Source organism: Poromitra crassiceps (assembly GCF_964638095.1).
Source record: "Poromitra crassiceps genome assembly, chromosome: 18".
NCBI lineage: Eukaryota > Metazoa > Chordata > Actinopteri > Beryciformes > Melamphaidae > Poromitra > Poromitra crassiceps.
The window spans coordinates 24,787,469-24,806,265 of NC_139636.1; the positions used below are offsets into that span (position 1 = coordinate 24,787,469).

At 41.3% G+C, this 18,797-nt stretch overlaps 2 protein-coding genes across 3 annotated transcripts; both read left to right on the forward strand.

The window, feature by feature from the left end:
• The first annotated feature begins 608 nt into the window (after window positions 1-608).
• hexa (hexosaminidase A (alpha polypeptide)) lies at window positions 609-9,495 on the forward strand. Of its 2 annotated transcripts, XM_083654435.1 has the most exons (14): window positions 609-891; window positions 2,084-2,188; window positions 2,300-2,365; window positions 2,580-2,626; window positions 2,973-3,083; window positions 3,583-3,684; window positions 3,935-4,067; window positions 4,487-4,667; window positions 5,620-5,706; window positions 5,830-5,902; window positions 7,562-7,742; window positions 8,668-8,758; window positions 8,870-8,977; window positions 9,126-9,495. In XM_083654435.1, the coding sequence occupies exons 1-14, from the start codon at window positions 627-629 to the stop codon at window positions 9,187-9,189; spliced, it is 1,614 nt and encodes a 537-aa protein (XP_083510561.1). In that variant the 5' UTR covers window positions 609-626; the 3' UTR covers window positions 9,190-9,495. The 2 variants fall into 2 exon arrangements, with proteins under 2 accessions (XP_083510561.1, XP_083510562.1); XM_083654436.1 differs by lacking the exons at window positions 7,562-7,742; window positions 8,668-8,758; window positions 8,870-8,977; window positions 9,126-9,495 and adding an exon at window positions 6,254-6,595.
• A 5,814-nt stretch (window positions 9,496-15,309) lies between these two features.
• LOC310793029 (photoreceptor-specific nuclear receptor-like) lies at window positions 15,310-18,467 on the forward strand (the record flags this gene model as incomplete). Its single annotated transcript, XM_083654779.1, has 7 exons — window positions 15,310-15,497; window positions 15,986-16,089; window positions 16,275-16,538; window positions 16,975-17,162; window positions 17,316-17,556; window positions 17,648-17,753; window positions 18,335-18,467. 7 exons carry the CDS (start codon window positions 15,310-15,312, stop codon window positions 18,465-18,467), a joined length of 1,224 nt encoding a protein of 407 aa, XP_083510905.1.
• Window positions 18,468-18,797: the final 330 nt, after the last annotated feature.

Consider the following 18,797-nt stretch of genomic DNA (forward strand, 5'->3'; position numbering starts at 1 on the left):
ACGTCGCCGCTGCTAAGCCAACAAAGAGACACAGCGTCACCAACTGACGACGACCTTACGTCAGATGGACTATAAAATAAAATGTAAAAAAATAAAATAATGGTATTTATACCGTATACCACAAACTAAGTTATTCTGTACACTATGTCCCCGAACCAATAAAAATACACACACAGAACAAAAATATGAAACGTCAGTCAGCCGCTATAATCAATCACCTGTGACTTGACTTCCCTTCCACGAAAATGAAGGCCAACGTTCAAATAATAATAGGAATAATAGTAATAGTAATAGTAATAATCATAACTAGCTAATGTTACTGTACACGATCGAATTTGTACTAGTTGTTCTACTTATAAAATCAGACTTGTAGTGTGCTTTTTTAAATCTCCACGTAGGCCTACAGTTTCTGCCTTTCTATGTTTTGCTGTGATGTTTATCCCTTTTAAATGTATTTTCCTAGAACCTCATGTTGCTCTAATTATTTTACCTGCCTACCGTGTCCATCAACATAAATAAATATAGCCCGTGCCCCACACACAGTCATGTGACTGAATGCTTTGATTGAAGCACCCCACCTGACTGGAAGTGTTAACAAACAAGGGGAAGTGACTGGAATAGAAGACATGTCTAAAGTTAATGCTCGGCGTTATTACTGTCGTTCGCGATTTCAAATCCTGTCTATAATCATTCTTCAGCTAGGCCTACAGACAGTGGAGGGAGTATGGCCATTACCGCAGACTATATCCACATCAACTGAGCAATATTCACTGAACCCGCAGGACTTCAGCTTTCACTATGGACGGTTCTCAGCCACGCAACAGGGCTGCTCCGTTCTGGATGAGGCGTTCACGAGATATTTTTCTCTAATTTTTCCAGATTACGTTTCAGGTAGGTCATGAAGTCAGGGGTATGTAAGATTTTGATGATTTATAAAAATATATGTGTGCCCAAACAAAAATTACTGAAGGATTCCTACATGGAATCGTGTCTACTCTAAATAGTGCAATTCTGTGACTTTACAGGCTAGTACTTTACTGTGGTGTCACAATTATGTATAGAAATGTTGTAAGTTTTGCTGTAGGCTAATATTTGTCTAGCAAGTAAAGTGAAGTAAAAGGCTTACCAATCTGGTGTGCAGATAAGCAAATAACTGGGTTCAAGGAAGTAGCCTGCCTGCACACTGACATATAATCATATCATTATAATAAATATATTTAGTGCTTCTCAAAGTGGGGGGTCCTTGAGAGGGTCCCCAGCAAAAAGGTGAATAATTTATTCTCACTATAATTCCACCCAAGTAACACAATGACTGTGTATGACTGCTTTGGTCATAGGTTTCATACACTTCCTGTAATCAGATGGGGGAGGAACCCTGTGACAAAATCTTACTACTATAATAATGTGGCTCTGTAGTTCTGCGGCTCACAATTGCTCGAGTGACGATCACTGATGACATCACATTTGCTCAAGTGACATCACAATTGCTCTAGTGACAATGCTTACATAGACAGAAGGACATCCTCGAGCCAGAGAAACTGTGTGCAAAGCTAAACACATGAGTTGTCATGAGATAAAGTTTGATAACCACTGTATTATAGCACTCGTCTACCCACCCATCTGGATTAATGTTGTATAGCCTACATAAAGACGGTCTGATTTCTTTTCCCTGGCCTCTTGAACTAGTGGGCACCAGGAGCGAATGATGCTGGTGATGCAAATATTTAAGATGGCACCTTTAGCTTGACCTCATTTGTATGAGTGCACAACACTGTAAAGCAAAGCGCTCCCTGTGGTTTTGTTCTGCCCTTTGTCATGTTGGCTTATAGAGTAGATCAATGGGCTTTATAAAGGCAGCTGTGTGTGCCTACCTGCTCCCAAACATACAATGGATTAGAGTTCCAGGTTCATGCTAGTGTTTTTAAACATGAAACAATTGTTTGTTTGTAGTTTTAGTTTAATTGTTTGCAGTTTTGGTCATAATAACTTTGACAAAAAGCCAAATGTACAGGCTGTGCTACAGAACATCTAATTACAACTACAACTAATTACAGTGTTAAAATGTAACTTTTGTGACCAACAGAAAATGGTGTCCCGCCATCCAATGAGGCAAAATCGTTCTCTTTGGACATTAGCGTGGACCAAGGAGACTGTGAGGGCTACCCAAACGAGGACTCATCTGAGAGATGTAAGTACTGACCATCTACCAGAGCAACCTCAGGGAGGCGATGCAGAGCCAGTTCTCAACCTCAGCCTAGGGCCTGTTGCATTGTCTAATCTGCTGCTACTTGTGTTCTAGACAAGCTGAGTGTCTCTGCAGGGCATGCAGCCCTGAATGCAGAGACTGTGTGGGGGGCTCTAAGAGGTAATTTTAATAAATACATATATGTGGACTGGAGCATTTATGAATATGAAGGGAAGGCTCAATTAAGGGCTGTTAAGGAAGTAACCACTGCATTGTAATTCTACATTCATGTTGCTGTATAAATCTAATAACTTACCTCGTGAATCTAACCTTTAAATGTGTGTGGATTAAATTAATGCTAACTATCAACCAGATATCTTCTGATTAAGCACAGGTCTAGAAACTTTCAGTCAGCTGGTATATCAAGATGACTTTGGCACAGTAAGTCATACATTTTTTTGATCAGTTGCTTTTTTTTTTAACAATGTTTATTAGTTTTCTCCACAAATACAAATCACAAGGACAAACTATGGCCCCTCCCCTCCTCACCCCGTGCGTACGTACGTACGTACGTACGTACGTACATAGATACATACATATTACACACATGCATGCATACATACATACATACATACAAACATATACACATAAACAAAAAAGACAGACACAAACTCATGAAACCTCTGAATGAAGCCAACACTTGAATATATGGTTTTTATCATGGTATTTAGCTTTGTATATGGGAATGTATACAGTATATATTTTTCTGTTGTATTTCTTTTTCTAGCTTTTTGTAAACAAGACTGAGATAGAGGACTTTCCCCGGTTCCAGTTCAGAGGGATTTTGTTGGACACTTCACGTCACTATTTACCAGTGCAGGTCATTCTGAAGACCCTGGTAATAATTCCACAATTTATTTGTTTATTTGGAAAAGAGAAAATATGAACAGTTAGTATACAATGTATAAAAACTGGTTTGGGTCTGGTCCCCATAGTGAGTGTTCCATAAGCCTTGTGAACTAAAACTACCGCATATAAATTTACATGCATACTGTATGTCATACATAAACAAATACATCCACATCATACACTTGCAGTGCACACACACACACACACACACACACACACACACACACACACACACACACACACACACACACACACACACACAATCCTCCATATGAGGATGCAAACAAAGTAACAAAGAGTAAATGAAATGAATCGATACATAGTTTGTCATTATATAAAATAATACAAAAACAATAGTCCTGTACATAAATAATACAAATGGGTCAATAACACCATAAGCAATGAAAGGGGTATAATATGATCTTATTTCTGTTTAATCTGGCATGCTCATGATGAGTGTTATTATTAATAGATTTGTTTCTTGTTAGGATGCAATGGCCTACAGTAAGTTCAATGTGTTTCACTGGCACATTGTTGATGACCCCTCCTTCCCGTACCAGAGCCAGACCTTTCCAGGCCTCAGCTATAAGGTGAGACGAGTGGATGGGCACAGCTGCGTATAAAACAAGGAATAAGCCACTTTAACACATAACCCTGCCCATTCTCAATGATTTACTGCACAAAGATTTTCTTTGTCTATATTTAATAAGATGATGTTTGGTTGATTTGTAATATACAGTAGGTTTTTAACTTTGTCATACTAAAACTGTGGATTCATGAGGTAAGGAAATACAGAAAAATGTTATCCACCCTTAACAAAGGCTTCTGGCTCGGATTCAGGGGGCTTTCCACCCGATGACTCACATCTACACACAGTCAGATGTGAGAAGGGTGATCTCACATGCCAGGCTACGAGGAATCAGGGTCCTTCCAGAGTTTGACTCACCCGGCCACACCCAGTCATGGGGAAAAGGTAAAACTCAATTAGCCAAATTTTCTGCAAAAATATAATTTTATAAGGATTGTCAAACATGATGAGATATTATCCATCTCACAGGCTTAGTAGGCAAAAACTACAATGAAACCGTTTTGGCTAGAAGTGGGCTGCATATAGCCGGTTTTGGGAGCTACCCATTCGTTACGCATATCTTGTCAAACTAAACACCTTGTAATCGTTTACACACTCAGATGTGAAAGTATGTATGCACACAAACTCTACAACTGTCTATATTATGTATATGTGTAGTGTATATATGTATATTTTACTCCCCTGTTTGAAAATGTAAATTGTGATGTCCCCCTGTCCCCCCTGCCCCCCCCCAAAAAAGTATATGAGTATATACTGTATGTATAAACTAAAATTAAAATTTTAATTGCCTTTCTGTTCCCCAGGTCAGTCTGACCTGCTGACTCCCTGCTACAGCGCAGGATCCCCTTCAGGTTCGTTTGGTCCTGTTGATCCATCCAGAGCCTCCAGCTACCAGTTCATGGCCACACTATTTAAGGAAGTGTCAGCTGTGTTTCCTGATTCCTATATTCACTTAGGAGGAGATGAGGTCAACTTCAACTGCTGGTAGGCCAACGTTTGATCAATCAATGAATACCTGATGTCTTTCAATGCCTCAAACTTAAGCCCTTCCATTTTCGATTAAGATTTTTTTGTTTGTAGTGTTAGGGAATCTGGGTTTCTTACAGGAAGAAGTGCAAGGAATGGTAACTTTCTTTTGTATATAACACCCGTCACTTTTTCAGTTTGACACCTCACTGTCAGAAACTACAGTGTGGTTAATACCAAACAAACAAGTTTGGGTTCTGACTCTCACAGAGGAGGTTGAATTAAGACAGAGGTACACAGAGGCAGTAATACAACAAATAATATTGACCAAACATTTAAGAAAAGGGTGAAAAAAATCAATTCTCTTCTTTTCTTTTCTACACAAAACTAGTTAACTGTGCCTCCAAATGACAATCATTGTTGTGAATTGTATCTATCTAACTCACTCACCCACCCATATAAACTATAAAATGACATTTGCCCTGCTCTATCTGGTTCAATCCGCCCCAATCTATTCCATTCTACAACAGTCATAATAGATGCACAAATCTCTCATATCCTGTGACCCCATGTTTTGCCTGCAATGAGACTGTTACTCCTTAGAACACAGCGTCCTGATAAGTGCATTTCTTTATATGTCTGTATTGTACTGTGAGAAGAACACCATGCATACATGATCATGTCTTTATCTGACATTGACATTGACATCCTTCCTGATTCAGCAGCATTAGGATAACAGCTCCTCTCTTTTTGACTGCATTTAAGCCCCGACCTCTGTTTTGGCCAGTTCATGAAACATTGTATCAGCCTTAAACTATACCCTGTATACCTCCACTTGCCAGATAAGCTAGAAACACTATCCAAATATGAATTTTGTTTAACTACCTCCAAGATACTGCAAAATGTAGTTAAACTAATAGTTTATTTACGTGAAGTGAAATTATTCCCCAACACCATTTGTTTCCCTTAGGAAGTCCAACCCTGATGTCCGGACATTTATGCAGAAGATGGGATTTGGAAATGATTACACCAAACTGGAATCCTACTACATGGAGAAGTAGGTAGCAACTAGGAGCAGACTGGGCTCAGATTGTGGTGGTCCTATGCATGATCAAAATTGTCAGAGCATCAAAATGGGACATACACATTAATCCTAAAATGTAATCGTCTGCATTTGCAGGATTGTGAACATAACTTCAGCTCTCAACAAGACAGCCATAGTGTGGCAAGATGTTTTTGACTACCACGAACGAGTAAGTACACAACAAATGACAGCTGCCTCTGAAACATAATCCAAACTACGTATTTGTGTATCACAGTAGAACGTCATCTTCTCCTTATAAATATTTATCACAGCTGTAACAAAGTAGGTGACAATGAGAAAATGTGCAGATTGTTGAAATGTCATTGTGATTTCAACTGTAGATTAGATTAGGCTAACGAAATGTTTGAAAGTAAATTTAAATGCACATAATCTTGAACAGAATTTCAGTAACCCAAACCGTTCAATCTTTGAATGATCACCATTTCTGATTAGTTAGGCTAAACTTCCTACTGTACATGAATGATCTAGCTGTCTGATGGACTAGAGTGTTGTGTTGCAGCGCAGATCTCTGTCAGTGGTGGAGGTGTGGAGACACGGCTGTTACCTGTGTGAGGTGCGCAGGGTGACTAAAGCAGGGTTCAAAGTGATTCTGGCCTCTCCCTGGTATCTGGACCAGCCAGGACCCACACACGACTGGGCCCGCTACTATACAGTGTGGCCCCTCGCCTTCAAGGGTCAGAGCAGAACTGTGTGCAGTGGATAGTTGCAGTGTATTCAGTACTAACTGCTGTTTTGTTTGTTTTTAATAATCTTAGATATGGAGATTTTTTTTTAGAGATGGAGAACTTTATTTTCTTCTGGAATATAGGCTATGCATGGCCAATCCCTTTTGACTGATAGTTTTGATTACAAGTCATACCACTAGGTGGCAGTAAACACTTTCATAAATACTTGTTACACAGACATGGAGAAGTATTGGTGTTTGCTGTATAATTTGCTTGAATGGTGTTAAAGTCCACAGTGCCATGTTAGAGATTAGGGGTGGCATCATGGGTAACTCCTCCCCAGAAACACGGAGATGAGTGTGCCTAAATCTGTCCTTAGCCTGCACTCTGCAGCCATTTGCAAAGCTCCTAGACTAGACCACAAATTTCACACACCTGTGCCCCGCCCTCCCACACACCTGTGCCCCGCCCTCCCACACACCTGTGCCCCGCCCTCTCACACACCTGTGCCCTGCCCTCCCACTCTATTGGTAGCAGAAACTGCTCCCAATTGTTGGTCAGCTATTTCCTAACATATTAGCCTATGGCGTTTCCCCCTGCATTTCACATTGAGAGACTAAGATAGCATTTTTTTTTAACACTGATCTCCCGTGTTGCTATAAGATTCGTGATAAAATCGTGGATTGAGATCTTGCCTGGGGAAAAAAATCATATATTTTTGCCATATCACCCACCCCTTACCATACGGCAGTGAGAAGCTATACCTTTTTCTTTTTACCTGGGCCTACATCTCAATCAATCATTTATACAGTATAGCGCCAAATCATAACAAGAGTTATCTCAAGGCATCTATTTGACTTGTTTTCACATCATTAACTTTAACTATGATTTTCTTTGCCTTGAAGAATAATTATCGTCTCCATATCTAGTGGCAGATACCGTGTGTGTGTGTGTGTGTGTGTGTGTGTGTGTGTGTGTGTGTGTGTGTGTGTGTGTGTGTGTGTGTGTGTGTGTGTGTGTGTGTGTCTGTGTGTATGTATATGGAACTACTGGGTTGAAGCCACGCAGCAGGCAGACAGTGACTGGCTGGAAAACAAGACAAGTGCAGAAGGGCAAGACATGATGTTTGTCACCCTGTTCAGATTCCCAAGGACACAGTGCTGCACATCTGGAAAGGCCTCCCTGCTTCGTATCAGGCAGAGCTCAGCAGAATCACCCGAGCCGGGCACAGGGTCGTGCTGGCTGCTCCTTGGTATATCAACCACATTGCCTACGGCCAGGACTGGCTGAAGTACTACACTGTTCAGCCACAGAACTTCCCTGGTGTGTTCAAGGCCAAGCAATATACATTATTATGTATTCTACTAGTATAGAGCTCAATAGTCACGTGACTGTCCGTGACGTTTCCAGCCCCCGGAAGTGAGTTCCCAATCAATTGTCTCCATCGACATTTCGAAAAATTCTTATATAACAAGTTTTAAGGCTGGGACAAAGCCAACCCGTGACCTACTGAATCGTGAGTGACCATAAAACATTTCAGTTGGAGCAAAAACAAAAAATAACTGGAAGGGGGGAGGGGGGGGTGGAATCGAATTGTTTACGGGTTGGCTTTGTTCCAGCTTTAAAACTCATAAGGATTTTTCGAAATGTCTATGGAGAAAATGAATGGGGAACTCGCTTCCGGGGCAAAAGATTTCACGTGACTGTTCAGCTCTATTAGACTGGCCTAACTAGGTAGTGCAGGTGGTGGGAGTTGCCGATTGCTGTTCACACAGATGATGTAGGGTGCATGTTTTGAAAACCATGAACACAGGTTGCTATGCCGCAAAAGAGTTTTGATCCATTTAAACATTAACATGTTGCAAATATTAGGTAAAGGTACTCACAGGTATTTGAGTGTTGACTTGGAGTGGTGGTGTGATAAAGCTGCGTATCTCACTACTGTATAATGTAAAGTGTATAATCTAATAATTACTAATATACAATAATTAACCACATTGTGTTGAAATTATACACTCTGTTAAGCCAAAGTTTTAATGGCTCTTTTTCACAGCAGCCATTTTGGGTCTAAAGGGCAGGGTAAAGGGTGCAAACTGCAAACCAAAACATTAATGAGGGTTTCCAACTTCCAATCCATGTAGGTGTTCCAGTGCTGGAGCACTCATGAATGTTTTGGTTGCACCTCTGTTTACCCTGCCTTTTAGATACAAAATGGCAGCTGTGAAAAAGGCCCATTGTCCCTTCACAGGTACGGAGGAGCAGAAGAAGCTGGTGATTGGGGGCGAGGTCTGCATGTGGGGAGAATATGTTGACGCCACCAATCTCTCTCCACGCCTTTGGTATGAGAGCATGACAAACACAAACACAACAGCAGTCAACATAATGGCAGCAACAACTTAAAGCATGACTTCATCCAACATAGTCTCTGGTTGTGCCCCAAACCCCCCCAGGCCGAGGGCCAGTGCTGCAGCAGAGAGACTCTGGAGTGATGAGAAGCAGACCTCCAGTGTGGAGCAGGCATTCCCTCGCTTGCGGGACTTTCGTTGCAAGCTGCTGAGGTAGATTTTTCTATCCAGGACCTTTACAGTACAGTGGTTGCATTTAGCAACAAAGGGCTCCTTTTTTGTTGATCCAGTTTCTAGTATTATTTATATACCTGCTTCATTAGATATTGATATTTTACTCCCCTTTCCCTTTCTCTCCAAGGCGTGGCATCCAGGCGGAGCCTCTCTTTGTCGGTCACTGCAGGCACGAGTACCAGGGTGTCTGAATTTGTTGGGTGGATAAACTCTACAAGTTATTGTTTGCATATTCCTTTAAGTGTTTAAGTTAATAGCTGCCTTACTCAGGTTAAAATCTTTAATACATTTTGTGTTAAAGTATGCACTGAAAAATATTTACTCAGGGATTTTCCGGTTGAAGATTGACATTCACATTATTATGTAATGGTTATTTGAGTGATGCTCTTTTTATGTTTTTGAATATTTAGCAGTCACAATATAGAAATGTGTTGTAGAAATTCAAAGTGCTGCAATGTAATTCACTGCTGTACATGGAATAATGTTGATGCAAAATAAAGCAGATTTAAAACTGATTTTTATTGTATTCATTTCAGTTTTCAGGCGCCCTTTCAGTTACAAAACAATAACCTCCCCCCAACAATTTCAGCTTTACTTCCAAAACCCAGCACCAGACCCTTTCTTGTTACTCGCTCAATCACACAAGACCTTATACCTGTCCCAACATATAAAAACAACTATGGATTAAAATCATTCTTCCACACTTTTACTGTAATCTGGAATGAAATACCCCATCATATCAGATCCATCATATCCACTCCGCACTTCAAACGTACTTTTAAGCACCTCATACTAACAAACCAAGTCTGCAATCACTGATACTGTTGTTGGTTGCTATTAATAATGTATTAATTAGTGTATAATGATGCTTTCTAATTGGTATAGTTATGTATATACTGTCTTATTCTATTCTGATGTATTTTATCCTGAACTGTATTTTGAACTGTATTTTAACTAACTGTAAACCAGGAACCTGCTGAAAACCAGTTTCAAACTGAGTCAGGCCAGGTCTGACAGTGACTGTAACTGTTGCTTTTAAACCCTTTCCTGCAAATAAACTTGAAACTTAAAAACTAATTTGTATCGGTTTAGGGGTCCTTGACATGAAAAAGATTGAAAACCACTGATATAGACCACTGAATATGACGCATAGATGCAATTGGGGATAATTGCACCTGACAGCCCAATTGATATAATTTAATACTCATTTAGAACATTACCAGAAGAGAAGTAATTTGGAACTCAAGTAAAGTATGGGTTGGCCATCTAGGAGACAGTTAGTTTGTCAGCTGCATGGACTTTAAAATAAGTCTGCCTAATGTTGTACGTACTTGTTGAATTGAGCTTGCAATGTCTTTGATATAGACTGTCTGGGACAATTGATTTTCACATTGTGTGGATTATAGCGCTGGCAGCAGATGGCAGGGCGGGGCAATCCCTGGTGCCCATAGTGCTGACGCGGTGCCTCAATCCTGCTCCTCCATTGTTTTACCAGTAGCATCTAGCAGAATCTGTGATGAACTCAAAAACAGTTTCATAAATGAGGGCCTCTCACTTTTCTGGCTATGATTGCTGACATAAAAATAATACACCATCAATGATGTAATTATTTTATGCCCTTGCAAATTGAGGCACCTGCTACGTGCGTACAAAGAGGCCACCAACCACTTAAAAAGTTAATCTCACTCTTTGACAATAGCTGACATTCAGGGAGATTATATAATAAAGCTGCTTAGGCTGATGCATAGATTTGTGAACTAGCATTCAAGGACGTCCACTCAAGGGCAAGCAGTCTGTCTGATCTCCCATGCAACCGAGTTAGGGTTTGAATAGTGACGTGTGTCCGGTCACCTACAGGGCTGCGGTCATCAGAAATGCTTCTAAATACCTTATAGTCCATGTTAATCATGCAGTTGGCTCATGGCAGGTGGCTGCTAAAGATTGCCTGGATCTGCAAAACAATCTGAGGGCTGCTGAGCTCCATCACAGTGCTCAGGAGTGCAGAAAGGTGACAGTTATCCCTTCCAGGCAGCATTGTGCTGATGGCAGCATCTCATCAGTACCAGCAACTGGACTGTCAGAGATCTAGGTAAAGACAGAGGCAGGTTGAACTTATTTCAAATTGCATCTTCAGTGTAATGGAAAGCTTTACTCATTCCCCTTTATATATGTGTAACTCATTTGCACTTCTAGATTTGGCATATTCAGGTTTGAATGTATCATCACATACTACAAATTATCAGATTTCAAACATCCATGGTCTGAAACATCTAACTCTAGTCACAATGATGACTAGATGTGCCTTACCTTACATTACAGATAGATAGATAGATAGATAGATAGATAGATAGATAGATAGATAGATAGATAGATACATTTTATTTCTGTGTCATGCACCATATTCATGGTGCATATTCAAGACACAAATCATTCAAGTTCAACAATACAAACAAATTAACAAACAAGTTACAAAAAGCTCAAACATACATGTAAACAAGACAAGACAGGGTTGTATATTCAGACAAACAACTTATTTTCCAAGTTTCCCAGCTCTCCCAATAAACCTGGCCAAGCTGAAGACTTCATCGCTGAATAGCCATTCCAACTTAGAATCATCTCCTGACCAAAATAGTTCAGGTTTCTTATTTTGCATTAACTGAAATAGAGGCAATCTTTGTTCCTCATATAGCGTACAATGAAACAAAAAATGAAATTCATCTTCCACAACACCTAATTCCCATACAGTACAAAATCTCTCCTCCTCAGCAATAGAATTACAATGAAACACTTAGGATGTGCCATACTGTTCACTTGTGTGGATGATCTGCTTCCCCCATGTGGTTCTGGTCCTTGGAAAACCTGTGTTATGTAATATTGCAGAATTATGATTCCAAATTGCAACATTCAGCATTGCGATCAAAGGAACACTCCGCCGATTTTCAGCCGGCTTTGTATCATTACAAAATCACTAGTATATCAGAAAACTGTGAACAGTTTTGCACTCAACAGTGATGTCATTCGGCTCAAATGACATCACTGGTCCACAACTCAAATCAACTCTCAACAACTGCCAAACTAAATGAATGACTGCAAAACTGTTTACAGTTTTCTGATATACTACTGATTTGTAATGATTCAAAGCTGGTTGAAAATCGGCAGTGTTCTTCTTGTAGGCATTTTAGGCCAATCCGACATGAATGACAATGAGTGCAAGTTGTGCAACAAGTTCCTAGATTGGCAACAACAGAGCCAGAGGCACTTAAAATCGGTCACAAGAATGAGTAGGTATCTGACATTTTGATGGTAAATTAATACAACTACTGTTCAAAGTGAGACAGGCAGAATATGCTTCATTGATACATAGCTCTAGATGTGTCAACATTAGATTAAATCCACTTGAAAACTCAAATTGAGTAGTATTGAATGCAGATGCTTGCACACAATTAGAGATATACAATAGCTCTCAAATTTAGAATTCACATGTTTTTCTGATGGCCAAGGACATTCACGTGATCATGTATGATTTTACCAGGCTAATTTCAATCAGCTTCTCCCAAAGTTATGAGACCACCCAGATTGTAATCTATCTATCTATGATATCATAATTTACATGTTGCTCCATTCACAATGAATGAGGAACTATGGTGTCATGCAATACTTTGTGAGCTTTGATATTAAATGGCAACACATAATTATAGTAGATCTATCAGTCCCAAATCAGACAATGTACACTTATCAGAAAATCACATTGTGTTCTCCACAAACTTGCTTTCTATTTTATCCTATTCATTCTCTATGGAAGTGTAGATCGGTATGCAGCACAACTTTCTGTCATTTCTGGAAGTCAGTCACAAATGCTTACAAAACCAACTGAACATAGTGAGGCAAAATCTTATTTCAAAGTTAAAATTCAATGGTACCCCTTTAAATCTAGTCTGGGGGGGAGGTTAATATGCTATTTGAATTCAACGGGTTACCAAAACTGAGTAAATTGAACTTAAAGGCCTAATCTGTAATTGCAGTATTGGTGCCCCATGTTGTCAACCCACCAATACGTTTGTTTCCATACTAATTTACTGGACTGAAGACATTTTCATGTTATAAAGATTGTGAGCCTGGTTTCGTTCATTTAGTTTTGAAATGATCTGCAATAAAACTATTATTTAATAACTATGTTATTTCACATCTAGTAAGGTGGAACACCTCAATAACGTGTGAATCAACACAAAAAGTACAGTCAAATATATGTAGTCATAGTTTTTAGAAATACATTTACTCTGGCACTTCTTGAGAAAAACCTGTACATTGCCCCCCTCCCCAGAACAACTGATTCAGACGAGTTCCGAGTTCAAATGGTTCCGTCTGCCAGCCACGACGACCTCCATAGACTGCTCAGAGTCTGTAATCCTTTTACACACCAGTTTAGGCCAACAGAAGAGCTCTGTTTACAAGTGACCCTCCTAAAATCTAGAGTGACTTAATAAGGGGTTTAGACATGAAAGAAACCAGTCTGTGGATATATCCACTAGATACTGAAGTGACTGTCTAATTACTTTGGGGCTCTTTCAAAAACTGGCTGAACAGAGTAGATGTTATTGTAGTTGGAGAAAATTCTGGTGCTCTCTCATTGCAATTACTCCTATGACTTCAGCCATGGTTAGAGAGATTTGTACAGGAAATAGCTAGCATTGGTGTGTGCTGTTGCTACTTCCAGCTTTTTTTTGTGATCCTAGATCTAATAGCTTACAATAAAGCCACATATCAGATCACTGACTTCAGGCTGCTCATTACTGGTCAATTGTGCAGGGGTCACTAATTGGGCAGACTGGGGATCCAGAGAGCAGTCACCATATGGCATAAGAATGGACTTAAGGGGTCAACTCGCTGCTCTTTCAATCTCAGAGCTACGGTAATTGTTTTTCTTCTCATCACCCCCTTCCACAGCCCCCCTCAGAGAGCAGAGAGGGAGACCACGTTTGATGGTTGTATAAAAGCTACTTTGCTGATTTGAGGTGTGTTCTCCCGAGGCCACATGGCTAGGGTGCTGATGTGTCATTGGCAGGACCAAAATGGCACAGAGGGAATGCCCTAAACAGCCTTTAAAACTTGCTGTGCAAACAGGAATCCAAGTATTTTATAAGAGTACATATCGAACACTGCCTTTTGGCATGTAGGCCTACATCTGTGCAACGAATTCATAACAAAACATGACAACAATAAAAAAAAATAGAAATGAGAAAACTTTAGATAATGTGCTATCCATTCGGGCATCTGAGGCCACTCTAGATGTACATGTCTCACAGTGACATGAGATGAGACATATGGAGAGAAGAATGGAGTAGGTAAGTAGTAAACCTGTCCTCGCTTTAAGAAAGAAATGGTTGATAAAGAGCAAAGATGGAATAATAAAGAAAACAATGCAGATTACAGTTGATCAGGTAAATGTTGGCTGGTGATATCATGGATCTATAATATTAACGGGTGATATCACCACTCAGCAGCAGCAGCATCCTAATTGCAGAGCTTGCATCAAAGATGAGTTTCATAGCAGTGTGGGCTAGAGGAAAATGGTGCTGCATGAATCCTTCCTTTTCCTTTCCCATGTTCACATTTGTTGAGTATGATTATCCCTCTAAGTGGTGTGACTGATTGATTCACCCTTATGGACAGTAAAGATTAAGAGGATGACAAATCAGCATTTGCTTACACAGCGTCTCCTGCTAATCTTCTTGTCTTCCTTCGGAGAGCCCCCAGACGACACAAGCTCACACACTCATTCTGGCAGAGGAATAAAGAAGTAGAGACGCGGCAAACGACTTTGGCAACTCTGCTGACCCCCTGGTACATCAGAAACTACCTTCACAGGACCTGCAGTACAACCTCTGGCACTCCAGGACTTACTCTCTGAGGATCACTGCATACGTTAACATCAGAACTATCAGCCTTGGTGAAATGAAATTCTGAATCCTTTTTCTTTTGAGGGACGTTGCAGACTTCTCATGAAAGATTGCTTTGATCGAGCGAGACGACAGCAAAAAGATATAGCAGAGGAAATAATTCTGGGAATAATCCCTCCTCTGTATAAAAAGTATTTATTAAAACACTCAGATAGCGTACATCTGAAAATGGAGGACCACATGTCCAAAATCAACACCTTCACTTCTGCCAACTCTAAGGACTCAATACAATACACCGCAGATGGAACAGAAGCAGGTGAGCCAGCAATTATACACTTGAAATAGATTTTCTCAAAAGAGCAAAAATCCCGAAATTCTAAAAGTAGATGATTACATTACATTGTCAAACTGATCATGTCAAGTGTTCACTCCTGCTGTCTGTTCTCTGCATCTAAATCTCCAGCTCTAGGGAAAGCATTTGGCCATGGCCTGCTTTGTAAAGTGTGTGCTGACTCGAGCAGCGGAAAACACTATGGCATCTACGCTTGTAACGGCTGCAGTGGCTTCTTCAAGCGCAGTGTGAGACGAAGACTCATCTACAGGTGAGGAGCAGGCAGAGTGATCTTCAGACTGGTCTTCAAACACAATACACTAGTTGGTCCTGGTAGGGCAGTAGGCCTACTCAGGACTACAGGGTGAAATTACTCTCTGGGGACATTTGCTTTGCAGTTGCAGATCCAGTCTAGAGTGGATAGGGAAACGGTCTGTGCTCCAAAAAACGGTTCCGCTCTGAAAACAGGGACATAGTGGTAGGGCCTACCCATAAACCTATAATAAAATAAATAAATGTGATGCGAGTTATCTAGCTTTGCATAAACCAGGCGCAAACTGGATACAAATGACCGGATACAGGCAGGCGGGATCTTGAGATTGGATGTCAGACCGGATCTCAAACTGAACAGTAAACAGACTCTGTGGTGAGCCTGGTGAATCGAGGTTAGGGTAAAATCTAGCTTGTATAATAAGTCATTCTATGTATTTCAACATCTAATAGTGTCCAATGTGAATATTGTTTATGTCAATCTCATAGGTGTCAGGCTGGAACTGGTATGTGTCCTGTTGACAAGGCCCATCGCAACCAGTGCCAAGCTTGTCGACTGAAGAGATGCCTCCAAGCTGGCATGAACAAAGATGGTGAGTAAAAGCAGCTCTAAATTAAAATAAGTCATGTGCTTTCTGTAAAGCAAACTCTGTGAAGCCTTGACTATCTCCAGAACATGTTATATAGCCTAGCTGTTCCTCCAGAACATGTTATATAGCCTAGCTGTCCCGGACTATCTCCAGAGAACATGTTATATAGCCTAGCTGTCCCTTCACAGCTGTGCAGAATGAGCGGCAGCCTCGAAGCACAGCCCAGGTCAGTCTAGACTCTATAAATGTGGACCCTGAAAAGGAGCACCTGGCCACCACACGGGAGCCCGCCTCGTCTGCCGCCTACTCATCGGTCATCAGCAGAGCGCTGGTCAGTTCCTCCATCACCCCTCCTGCCCCCACACAGCGCTGCAGCAGCCCCAACAACAACCACCGCTTCATGGTCAACCTGCTGACTGCGGAGACTTGCACCAAGGTGGAGCCGGAGGATGGTGAGATCATCTGAAGGATATCGGTTGAGGATTGTATGCCCAGTATGTGTCCAATCAGACATGGGCTAAATCATTTTGCGAATGCATTTTATGGTTTGCTTTAGCATACTTAGGTTCCTGATTGGAGTTTGCATCAATGAATGTTTAGAATTGTCTATTGTCTTATCTGAACATATTGCACTTTAAACATTTATATAGGCTATAGAAAACGGGGATGCTAGCTGTAAGATTGAAAACCTCCAGTGAAAAAAAGTAAATTTGTGAGCTGTATCCACAATCTCCAAGGCTTTCTAAATCCAGTAAGAACGAGAAAGGAGAGAACAGTTTTTAAAGAAATTTCAAATGCCTTTATTGTCATGACTTAGAGCCAACACGTTCCAACCATAAAGTCTTCATCATTTGTCTGACTCTCTGACTCTTTCTCTTTTGCTTGCAGTGGAAGAGAATATCGATGTGACGACTAATGAGCCAGAGAGAGAGAGGACTCCCTCTGACAGCCGCTCGTCCCCGTATGACGCCGCCTGTCCGGAGAGTGTGTATGAGACATCAGCTCGCCTCCTCTTCATGTCGGTCAAGTGGGCGAAGAACCTGCCAGTTTTTTCTCACCTACCATTTCGAGATCAGGTGGGAATAATCGACATGCGTTTTTGTGGATGGATTCACATCACAATTCCAATACCTTACCTGTGGCTTAAGTGAACTATAGTTGACCTGTACTGGATAAGGAGCTTAGGATCGCAGGTGAGACTGATACATGTATTCCTGTGTCTTCTACAGGTGATCCTGCTGGAGGAAGCTTGGAATGAGATGTTCCTCCTGTGTGCCATCCAGTGGTCACTGCCCTTGGACAGCTTCCCTCTTCTGTCTCTTCCAGATCTTTCCCCCACACAGCAGTCCAAGACCAGCTTCCCCTCTGCCGACCTGCGCATGCTGCAGGAGGTCTTCAATCGCTTCAAGGCCCTGGCTGTTGACCCTACTGAGTTCGCCTGCCTGAAGGCCATCGTACTCTTCAAGCCAGGTAGGGTATTATTTTATTCTTCATGATGATAGTTGTTTTTTGGTGAGTAGCCACTGCAACTAATGTCTGCTGTTTGATTCCCCCGGAGCAGAGACGCGTGGCCTCAAAGACCCAGAGCAGGTGGAGAATCTGCAGGACCAGTCGCAGGTGTTGCTGGGCCAACACATCCATTCAATTTACCCCGGCCAGAGTGCCAGGTATGCCTGCTCAAAGGTTCCGTAACTCTTTCTCTGAGAAAGTGCAATGGGCTTCAGACAGAAGACCATCTGACATATCTGAAAAAGGACTGTCTTGGTCAATGTCTTTTTTTTCCAGATTTACCCCCCATTTTCTCCCCAATTGTACTTGGCCAATTTTTGCCCCTGCTGCCCCAGTCGCTGCACTGCTCCACCCCCTCTGCCGATCTGTGGAGAGCCGTAGACTAGCACCATGCTTCCTTCGACACATGTGCAGTTGCCAGCCTCTTCTTTTTACCTGACATTACATGTGTGAGGATCCCCACCAGTTCCCTTCTGCCCTGAACAGGCGCCCTGACCGACCAGGCGCTAGGACGCGTACATACCCTTAATCGGGCTTCCCACCCGCAGACACAGCCAATCATGCCTGTATGGACGCCCGACCAAGCCGGAGGTAACACGGGGGCGCGAACCTGCGACCCTCGTGTTGGTAGGCAGCGAATCTACCGCTACACTACCCGGACGCCCGGTCAATGTCTTTTTAACCAGCAGTACAGAAACATGAACTCACTCTCACTCTTCTTTGTTCTTGTCCACTCAAGGTTCGGGAGGCTGTTACTGTTGCTGCCATCGCTCCACTTTGTGAGCTCTCTGAAAATAGAGCAGCTGTTCTTCCACAGGACCATTGGCAGCACACCCATGGAGAAGCTACTGTGTGACATGTTCAAAAACTAGACAAACCTTGAGGATAGCAAAATGAAGCTGCTGTCAAGCAACGCAATGTCTCGCTGTATAAACTTTACTTCTTTCATTTTTTTCATGAAAGTTGTGATTTAGATGCAGAATAAAGTTGATATTCTAATGAAATAAACAATGCTTTTATTCAGTGATGATGACACTTTGACTTTGCAAGTAGGCTATTAGAATTTTGTTAAAAATGCTGCTTCTGAGTAGTAAGAAATACAATTTTGTTTTATTTAAAAATTAAAATGTGCATTTTGAATTGATGTATTTGTACTAAATGTGTGCATATTCCTAGACTAGAATAGTGTTTCTCAAAGTGGG